This window comes from Cyprinodon variegatus, unplaced genomic scaffold (genome assembly GCF_000732505.1).
Source record: "Cyprinodon variegatus isolate N-32 unplaced genomic scaffold, C_variegatus-1.0 Scaffold1728, whole genome shotgun sequence".
Classification (NCBI taxonomy): Eukaryota; Metazoa; Chordata; class Actinopteri; order Cyprinodontiformes; family Cyprinodontidae; genus Cyprinodon; species Cyprinodon variegatus.
Window position 1 is genome coordinate 82,569 of NW_015152181.1, and position 10,502 is coordinate 93,070.

General features: G+C 39.3%; 2 protein-coding genes across 2 annotated transcripts in view; both read right to left on the reverse strand.

Moving 5' to 3' along the window:
* Positions 1 to 5,881, reverse strand: part of carm1 (coactivator associated arginine methyltransferase 1) — a 28,595-nt gene extending 22,714 nt beyond the window's left edge. The window contains exon 1 of the mRNA XM_015404406.1: positions 5,698 to 5,881. Coding sequence (XP_015259892.1) covers positions 5,698 to 5,839 — 142 coding nt within the window. The 5' untranslated portion in view covers positions 5,840 to 5,881. The remainder of the gene's footprint in view (positions 1 to 5,697) is intronic.
* Positions 5,882 to 9,460: 3,579 nt separating this feature from the next.
* LOC107104408 (guanine nucleotide-binding protein G(I)/G(S)/G(O) subunit gamma-5-like) overlaps positions 9,461 to 10,502 on the reverse strand; it is a 7,606-nt gene continuing 6,564 nt past the window's right edge. Inside the window, exons 2-3 of the mRNA XM_015404403.1 lie at positions 10,041 to 10,167; positions 9,461 to 9,788 (exon numbers count right to left, since the gene is read on the reverse strand). Coding sequence (XP_015259889.1) covers positions 10,042 to 10,167 — 126 coding nt within the window. The 3' untranslated portion in view covers positions 9,461 to 9,788; position 10,041. The remainder of the gene's footprint in view (positions 9,789 to 10,040; positions 10,168 to 10,502) is intronic.

Consider the following 10,502-nt stretch of genomic DNA (forward strand, 5'->3'; position numbering starts at 1 on the left):
CAAGAAAAACATGATATTCATGCAGGACAATGCTCCGTCACACGCATCAAAATACACCACAGCATGGCGGCCAGAAAAAGTAAAAGGAGAAAAAAATAATGACATGGCACCCTTGATCACCCGATCTGGACCCCATGAAGAACCTGTGGTCCTTCATGAAATATGAGATCTAGCAGAGAGAGCAGAACGTTAGAGATTAAACTCTGCAGAGTTCTGCAGAGTGGGAGAATAGAGATAGAATGAAGCAGAATGATGAAAAAGGGGTCCCTATGTCCTCCAGCAGTCTAAGTCTATAGCAGCAGAACTATAGAGATAGAGATCAGGGAGGGAAAACAGTGTCTGGGTGGCTGCTGCACGCAATGAGGATCGCAAACAGATCAAGACACTGACAGAATCTATGGATGGAAGGATTTAGAGCGCAATGGTGGAGAAAGGTGGCTATACTGGTCACTGATTTGTTTTTGTTTTGTTTTTATGTTGCAGATGTTTATTTCTGAATTTTGAATTGTTATATTGGTTTACCTGGTGAAAATAAACAAGTGAGATGGGCATATATTTGTTTTTTATTACATTGCCTAATTATTCTGCGCAGTAATATTTACCTGCACACACATACATCCTCATAAAATGGCCAAATCTAAAAAAAAAACAACAAAAAAAAACACATCAACTTCAGAAAATATGAAACTTTGATATTAGTCTTTTGGTTCGATTGAGAACACAATTGTGGCTCAATAATAAACATAATCCTCAATAATTCTGCACACAGTGTATTTTAATATCGGATTAACTAGCTGGTCGCGTCGCTTGACTCGCCGTCATATTTTCAATGCCTTCCAACTGGTTTTACAGCATGTTTAGCAGCTTGGATGTAGCTGAACTTTAAATTCAGGTCGACTCCCAGAAGAGAGGATTGGAATAAAAACAAGTTATTAAACTGACTTCTGTCATGCTGAGATTGCTGAGATTAAAGGAGTCGTCACCAGGAAATCAGACTTTATCATATTTATGTGCGTTTTTTATTTGGGTTTCATAAAACCTGGAGTTTAAAAGTGTTATGGATTTTTTTCATAAGGCTTTGTTCAAACAAAAGAGTCCAACAGGCTGTACGTGAGTTTGGTTCTTGATTTACATAATGATGGAAAGATACTAGCATTGCCCGCCCCGAGGCCTGAACCATGAAGCAGACCAGATAACTTCAGGTTTAACCCTGACAGAACCCGAAGCTGAAATAATCGTTAATCAATTTAGTAATCGATTTACCGTTAACTGGAGTGTACAAAATGTAAAACATGCCTTTAGCTTACAGAGCGACGCACTTAGAGCAGGAATTACACCCACATTGTAAAAGATTATGTTAAGATTTTGCATTTAAGATATATATATATATAAAAAAAATGCTCTGTCCAGAACTTTTCAAGAGGAAAAGCTTTATTTTCACTCAAAATTTATCGACAGCTTAATCCATTTGCCAATCAGTCAAGTTTCCAGTGCCCTGATGAATGAGTTCATCTCAAGGAGGCTGTAATGTTTCTGTGAAATGATCGTTGATCATGTAGAGCAGAGAATCTGGGTGAGACTGAAACAGAAGACTGAGGTATTTCTGCTGCATTTGAGGAATGTCAGCATTTTCAAAGCAGAGCAGATTTTTACCGTTTGTGCCGCTGAGTTCTGGTACAACCCAGAAGTCAGGATGATTTCACTCAGACTGATCACTTCTTGAATTAATATTAGGGCTTAAACAATTATTCGATTGAAATAATTGTAATTCAGTAATCAATAATCGTTAACCAGAGTATAAAGACTTTAAAACATGCCTTTAGCTTATAGACCAACCCACTTAGAGCAGGAATTATGCCAAAATAGTTTAAAAAAAAAAAGTAAACATTTTGCATTTAAAATAAAAAAAAAGTATCATCTGTCAATATGCTCTATCCAGAGGCTTTAGTTTCACATGGTTTAATTTCAAAAGACGTCCTCTTTAAGGAACCTTTGGCTATACGATTATAAATCCAGGAAACGAAAAAATATAATGTACACATTAATGGATTTGCAAAATAACCGTTATTTGCATCCCTAAATAATACGATGCAATAATGGCTTCAGCTTCCAGCTTTATTGGAACAAGATGATCATTGAATTAAAAAGTTTGGCTAATCAGGTGAAATGATTTTATAGTGTCTTATTTTTATTTGTTCCCAATTCCTCTTCACTCAGTAGTGCATTCATTTTGCTTACTGAACCCGACCCAGAACAGGTCCCAGAGCAGCCACCGTCAACAGAAATAACCAGGGGAAAAAAGGAGGAAAAGATTCACTGGTGATAGAATGGTGATTAAATAAGACTGGTTGTTGCCCACCTCAGAAAGCAGCTTACTGTCGGCCCATTAACTGTCAAATCTTTTTAGATGAAACAAGCTCTCAGACCTTTAGTGATAAACCTGTACGTCGTCTCCAGAGAGCAAGTTGTAAAATCCCACTAAAGAAGAAACTGCATGTTTTCCAAATCAAATTACAAAGTTCCTGAAAAAAGTTTGTTTCCACAAACAAATTTCATTAGAAATCAAAGAGCAACTGATGGAAAACCAAAAAAGAGACATAAGAAAAGGTTCAGTGCCTCAGGAAACATTAGTACAAAGGGGAATAAAAAAAGATAATAAAAAAATATATATAAGTAAATAATTCAGAGCATAAAGCTGTAAATAAAGTGTTATATTCTGCTGTAAAATTAAGTGTTTAAAAAGTGAAACTATCACACATTAAAATATGAAGCCCATGGGGATGGAAAGTTATGCAACAAAGTTCAGTTTATTTACACATGAAACCTGACACTGTTTGTTTTAGTAGGTTTATTATGAATGTTATATCCAGTTTAGACCAAATAAACAGACACAGAAAGTTTATAGTATCAAAAAATAAAATCCAATATTAGAAAGATTTTAAACTTTTTACACCGAAACTGGGTGTACTGACTTCTCTATTTAATATTTAATTTTCATATATTTTTATCAACCAACTCCAATATATTTAAACCCATCCTTACAGGTATGATGACAATGGCTTTTATGTGTTCTTGTATGGGGCTGTGGGAAACGATTTGGCAATATATTGTGATTTTTGGCATCTCAATATAATTTCGATCCTTAAAGGAATAGTACACCCAAAACATGATTAGCCTTCATTTTCTACTCCCCCCCATGCTGAACAACACTCTGGAGTACTTTTTTGATATCTCAAATGCATCTGAAGATCTGGGAGGCTTCTTGCTGTCTGCTGACATTCAAATAATGGAGGTCTATGGCGCCCGAGGTAGAAAGGTCCATAAAAGTCCACAAAAAACGTGTCAATATTCCTCCATACTGCTCGTCCAATGTATTCCAAGTGTCCTGAGTGGGTAGCGTCCAGAATTCACTCGAAACGAAGTCATTTAGAATGTTTTTAGAGCATAAACAGTAGTGTATAGGATTTCCTGAAAGCGCGTTCACGAGTCTACGGAAACCGCGGCAGACCAAACCAGATGAAAGTGCGCATTCAGCTCGGCAAAGAACTCATGCTCTTCCTCAACACTGAAGTCCTCAGACATTTTTCTTTCGTTGTTTCTTTCTTTGCACAGGTAAACAGCACATTTCTTCTTCTACGCTTGCATTATCGGCAGAGCAGACGCTGAATGCGCACTTTCATCTGGTTTGGTCTGCCGGCTTCCGTAGCGTTGTGATCGCGCATGTGCGCGCTTTCAGGAAATCCTATACACTACTGTTTATGCTCTAAAAACATTCTAAATGACTTCGTTTCGAGTGAATTCTGGACGCTACCCACTCAGGACACTTGGAATACATTGGACGAGCAGTATGGAGGAATATTGACACGTTTTTTGTGGACTTTTATGGACCTTTCTGCCTCGGGCGCCATAGACCTCCATTATTTGAATGTCAGCAGACAGCAAGAAGCCTCCCAGATCTCCAGATGCATTTGAGATATCAAAAAAGTACTCCAGAGTGTTGTTCAGCATGGGGGTGAGTAGAAAATGAAGGCTAATCATGTTTTGGGTGTACTATTCCTTTAAGTTTCTAATATCAGTTTTATTCTTTAAATATTTTTTCTCTAAAACAATGGGGGATTATGAACTATTTCTGCACCCCTGCTCCAGTAGATGGGCCCTTGGAGCCCTTTTGCTGTGCATGTAGTAGAGGCAATCACAGTAGAAGATGCAAAGTGAATCCAACCCCAAACAACATAGCTACAAAAATAACATAATTATGAATATCTTCTACTAAATATGCAGCACTTGCTTTTTGTTTAATTTTAATATTAGCTGAGTAGTTAAACTAAATATATCTTGATATTGCAAATTGTTACAAAGTTGTATTGTGACCAAATTATCGCGATGCAAAACGCAGAGGCAGATCTTTTAGTTCTCAGGCTCCTCTCCTGTGGAACCAACTACCAGTTTTAGTCCGTGAGGCAGACACCCTGTCTACTTTTAAGGCTAGGCTTAGAACTTTCCTTTTTGATAAAGCTTCTAGTTAGAGTGGCTCAGGTTATCCTGATCTATCTCTATAGTTCTGCTGCTATAGGCTTAGACTGCTGGAGGACATAGGGACCCCTTTTTCATCATTCTGCTTCATTCTATCTCTATTCTCCCACTCTGCAGAATCTGTTAGTTCAATCTCTAACATTCTGCTCTCTCTGCTTCTGTCTCCTTGAACCCCACTGAGCCTGGTTCTGCTGGAGGTTTCTTCCTGTTCAAAGGGGGTTTTTCCTCTCCACTGTCGCTACAAGCATGCTTAGTGTGAGGGATTGCTGAAGAGTCAATGAGTCGATGCAATCAGTTGGTTTTCCTTTGAATAAATTTAATTGAATGATCTGTAATGGACCTTGAGATGACGTGTTGTGAATTGGCGCTATAGAAATAAAGTGAATAGAATTAGTCTAGTAGAAGTGCTGCCGTTCCTCCATCGGTGGGAAAATGAGCAGAGCGGCTGTGATGCAGGAGGAGGCGGTGGGGATGGGGGGGGTCTAAGCCATTGTTCCAATGAGAACAAAGATGAATGCATAAGTAATGAGGGCCCCGGTGGAGACGCAGCTAAATCCGCCTAAACAGCCGTTATTAAACTCAAAGTTTCAGCGGGTCTCCTCTGCAGCGCAGCGCCGCCCGGACCGCTCAGCCCAGCGGCTGGTCCCCCGGATGAAGCCTCTCGGTCTGCGAATCAATTCAAAGCGGCTAATTGAAGCTCAGCCTTCAGCCAACTACCAACCGGCTCCCATGGGGACCGGACCATGCCTCCCATCTAAACCAGCACTACTGTGGAACACAGATAGAAACTAACAAAGCCGAAGGTTTCAAACATTACTGATGTTTAAATTCAGCGTCTAGCGGCTTGTTTAGTTGAACTTCCAGTTAAGATGATTTAGCGGCGGTGTTTAAACCGCTCTGCGCTGCATGTTGTTAGCCGCGGTGCCCCGGCAGCAAACTTCGCTCTTATCGAAACAATAAAGTTTATTGTTCTTCAGAATCCTCAGCAAGTTACAAAACATTAACAGTATTTTCTAGACGTTTCGTTAGCAGTAAAGGAGCAATAAAGCGGTGTAACCTGGAGCAGCTCGCTGTCGGCTAAAGCTACCGCTGAGCCGTTAGCATTAGCGGCTCAGTCAGGCCGAGCGGCCAGAGAGCTCCTCCGGGAAACAACGTCCAGCTCACCATTGGAGAGATTGATGAGGGCCGCATCTTGGGACGTTTTCACTTCCAGCCGCAGCGGCTGCTGCTCTGAATGTCGCTGTATGTCTCCGTTGGCGTCCCCGATGGAGAGCAGCCGCACGCCGCGGAACACTGAGACCGCCATCTTCGATGGAAGTAGAGGCTGGTCGATGGCGCTAACAGCCAATCAAGCTGCTGGAGGCAGAGCGGCAGCAAGCAGCGCCCCCTAGCGGCCCGACCGCGGCTGTACAAACACGCTGCCGGAGGCAGAGCGGCCATCAGCAGCGCCCCAACAGCGACTCCTAGCGGCTGGACCGCGGCTGTACAAACACGGCGAAGATTTCTGTCTTTTCAGTCAGAAACTTCCAAAATCTAAAATATCCAACAAATTCTGCAGGAATACACCTGTTTGTATTATTGATGATAGACCTAGGAGTCGTTCACAATTTTCACATGTGAACAAAACATACACTGGCAGTCGCCTAGGGCCCAAAGTTCCTGGGGGGCCTCAGCAATGGTATCTAGGTGTTACTTATTGTTTTATCTCCTCTTTCTTTCATAGTTTCTCTTTTTTTCTGTTTTTCCTTTCCTGTTCTACTTACATTGCAGTGTCCATATAATCTCTAAGACTCCCTGCATGAAATATAATAAAGCAATTTATATGCATAAATCAAGCAGAAAACTATGGCGATAGCCGTACTGCTCCACTTGTGAACGCAAAATCTACACCTGTTTGTATTATTGATGATGCATCTAGGAGTCGTTCACAATTTTCATCATTTTCGCCTGTGCACAAAACATGCAATGGTTGGGGCAATAATAGGCTGTTGCCTACGGCCCCAAGTTCCTGGGGGGGCCCTAAAAACTTAGTTTACATGTATGGTTAATACAACTATTCCTAAAATGCCATCAGAACACTTAATCTTTAGAGTGTCTCAGCCCCCCCTTCAGTGTCCGCCATATTGGATCGGTCCATTTGCTGCACATGTTCAGAAAGGTCCAAACAGACAGCAGCAAACCATTTGAAAACAAACCATGCAAAGAGCAGTGTTGCCAACTTAGCGCTTTAGTCGCTATATTTAGCCACTTTTCAGACCCCTCTAGCACTTTGATTTCTAAAAAGCTCCTAGCGTCAAATCTAGCAACTTTTTTCTGCTACTGGAGACTTTGGAGACAACATCTAAAAGCAGCGAACTCTGCTCTCCAGAGCGAGTCGATTGGTAACCCCGCCTCCTGCTCTCCTCTATCTTGTCTGCTGTCATGATTCATGCAGCTATTATTTCATCCAAATGAAAAATGGAGAACAGATAAGCAGATCATGGCTTGTCTACAGTGAAAAGAAGGACTGGGTTATTTACTTTGGCCTTTTTGGAAACACAGGAAGGAGCAATCAGCTAAGTGAGCTTAGTGCTTGGAAAAAATCTTTCATTCCTTTAGAGACAGCATGAAAAGTCAGCTGAGTACAAAACATAGAGAGGAAAACAAGAAGAAAAGGGACAGGAAAACATTTTACTGCTCTTGTGCACAAAAACTTGAAGCTCAACTGCTGTTTTATCTCATAAACCATAAAAAAAATTCCTTTTACATTACAGTAGGTTCATATATGTTCTTAGTCGCTGCTAAAATAAAGTAGGGATAGGGAGACATTGTTTAGAGTATTTATACATTAATAGTTCTTTGTTTATATTTGTCCCATTTAATGTTTTCATGTTTTGCATTTGATCAGAATATTCTCAAATTTCATAAACCAGTGAACAATAAAGTGGGGAAAAAAATGAAACAGGTTCTTAACATGTTTGACAAGTCTGAAATATGTGATTTATACTCTGTATCCCTGAGTGAAAATACTTTATAAAAATATTTTCTGTTTATGCAACATTTATTTTGAGTATAGGAACTGAAATCTGTGTAAATGAGTTTGAGCTCAGTCAGCTTAGAATGAGTGTCTCTAAAGATCATTAATAAGCCTGTGATTCTAAGGGATTTAGGTCTGGACTCTAACCGGATTCTTCTAGACATTATTATGCTTTCATCTAAACCATTTATTGTAGTTCTTGCTCTAATTTTAGGAATGTTTCCTTGGTTGAACCGACGCCCCATTGTGAAGCTTTTTCAGCCTTTAACAGGCTTCCTTGTGTTTACTTTCAACAATTTCCCTTTCCCTCCTGAAAATAAATCTATATAAACTGATGCCACGGCCTCTGTTTCACTTTAAAGCTGCTGTGTCCAAGAAGTTGTGAATTGTTTTCTTCCACAGTGTTTCTCCTGTAAATCGCCAAATGGATTTTTTGGATTAATTTGTCTGAAATGTTTGCTGCATCCTTAAATGCGTCTGTGGACAGGATTTCCTCCAGCTTTCTTTTGATGCACTTCAATAAAGACCAGATCTGTTTTCTTTGTGTGCAATCGCCCACCTGAGCGGTGGATCCCTGCAGCACCTCCAGAGGGCCCGTAATGTTTTTTTTTTTGTAAAACTCTTTCCTCACGCGGCCCGTCTGCTCAGGTGGTCATCTTTCCACCACTTTAACACTGTTTGAGTCGTACTTTTAATAGTGCAACGTAGGCAATGCTAATATGATATATATTAGATAATTATTTTCCTACAGGTATTTAAAGTTATTTTCTAAAATAAAAAAAAAAAAAACATTTTTGAATTAAAATTACAAGAAAAAAAAAAGAAAAAACAACTGGTCCTGGCCTCTGCATTAAACTAAATAAATGTCTAATAATGTCTTGCACAGAGACAATAACTGGTCCTTTGGTCCAATTTATTATTTACCGTAACTGTTTCATTTTCATAATTATTTAAAAATTGTTCTACTTTTGGAGAGATCAGAGAGGATCATAATTTTATTGGCTATTTTTTTTGTTGTCCAGAGCCGCAGATGCCTCTTTTGCTCATTTCAAATTTAAAACAATAATTATTTTTCTTTCACTCCAAAGGGGCGGACTGCCGTTTCCCAGGATGCGCAGCTTTGAGTGGTAACTAGGTGACAGCCAGAGAGTAACCAGAGAAACTTATGATCCAATCAGCATCCGTGAACAAATATCGATATCAGGGAGACTCCCGGAACTTCCGGGAGACTTTGGATGTCGAAATTAACTCCAGAAGAATAATGTTCAGTCTAAGCTCACCTTAAAGTATTTTGAATTTTAATAAAAAACAAACAGTTAAAACTGTCCATCAACATTTAGAGAAGATTTTTAGTTTTATTGTGTCACTATTTGTTTGTTTTTTTCCAGCGTTTTTATTATCAATACAGTATTGCAAGTACAGAGCAACGAAATTAACTCTCTGCATTTAACCCATCCCCTCTGGATTCAGTGGTTTCCCATCCAGGAAGCTTTTTTTTTTCAAAATGTCCACCCTTTTTGGAAAAGAGTGGGTCCATTCGTCTGTTTCAATTTGCATGTTTTCTAAGCAAAAACAAGGCTTTGCTGGGCGACTGCATAAAACCTGGAACTCAGCGCTATTTCTGACATTTTGAATTCAAAAAGCTTCCTGGATGGGAAGAGAAACGTCTTCAAACTTGGAAGGACTATGACCTGGAGGACTGAGAATCTTCACCAGCATGTTTCAGTCTTTGGTTTCTTCGGTTTCCCCTGGAAAAAGAAAACGTCTCCCTCCCGGAACGTTTGGTCTAAAAGCACCATTGATTCAATCAATTAGGAGACCAATCTACAAAGCTTAGAATAAACACATTTATTTTCTGAAAGCATCCCAAATATGTTTTTTAGAAAGTTGGAAAAGAAAGAAATCTTTTAGAAAAGAAGCCTTTGCTGTGTTTTAAAAGCGAATTAAACTACAACCTTTAAAAATAGAAAAATAGAAATATGCTAGCATGTTGAAATATATCTCAATCTTATAGGATATAAAGTTGTTTATTATTCAATATCTAAATGGGATTAATTCTGGAGAAGCGTTGGAACAGACGTATTTTCTTTTACTGAATTGTTTTTTCGTTGACTAAAAGTCTGTCTGACAATCAGCTGCAGGCGGTGAGGTCTTCTTCTTCTTCTTCATCTTCAGCAGCAGTGACACCTTGATAAAGTCCACAGGAGTCTGTTTGGTCGCTGCGTTCTGCTTCCCAATCCTGAAAATATAAAGCAAATGATAATTTACATGATGTAGTTTTCTTAGAAATACAACCTGAAACCTTTCATCTGCAAAAAAGGCTTCAAATGACAAAGGAGTCCTGGTCGATTAGAAGCTAATGCTGCTCAGTTTAATCAGGTTTGGGGAAATCTAATTTTAAATCAGACCTTTAGGGAATACGGAAGTACACAGAAGCATGTGAGAAGAATAAAGACATTTAAGAAGATGAATAATCTTCAGCAGCACACACCTCAAAGCAGAACACATGATTTGGGAGGCCTGAATGGGTTATCACTGGAGGGGACCCCGGTCAGCAGCGGGTCTTTGTGAGCATTTTGCAGACAGAACGTCTTCAGCTCTGCAGCCGCCTGAGAGACCTAAACATTGTAGAAAAAACAACAACGGTCTGTTTGTTTGTTATCAGTGTTAACTCAGGTGATTATAATATATTTACGGACCTGTCGATGCTGAATGCTGCAAAGATCATGTTAAAAGTTTAAATCCTCTTCAAGCTTTTATTTCAGGTAATAAGGAGAGTTTTCTTTTGATAGTTTTTATAGTTAGATTAGAATATTATATCTGACCAACAAACTGAAATGAATACAGAAATATGAGTTTAATGGACTCATTTTTCATCATTCTGCTTCATTCTCTCTCTATTCCCCCACTCTGCAGAATCTATTAGTTCAATCTCTAACGTTCTGCTCTCTCT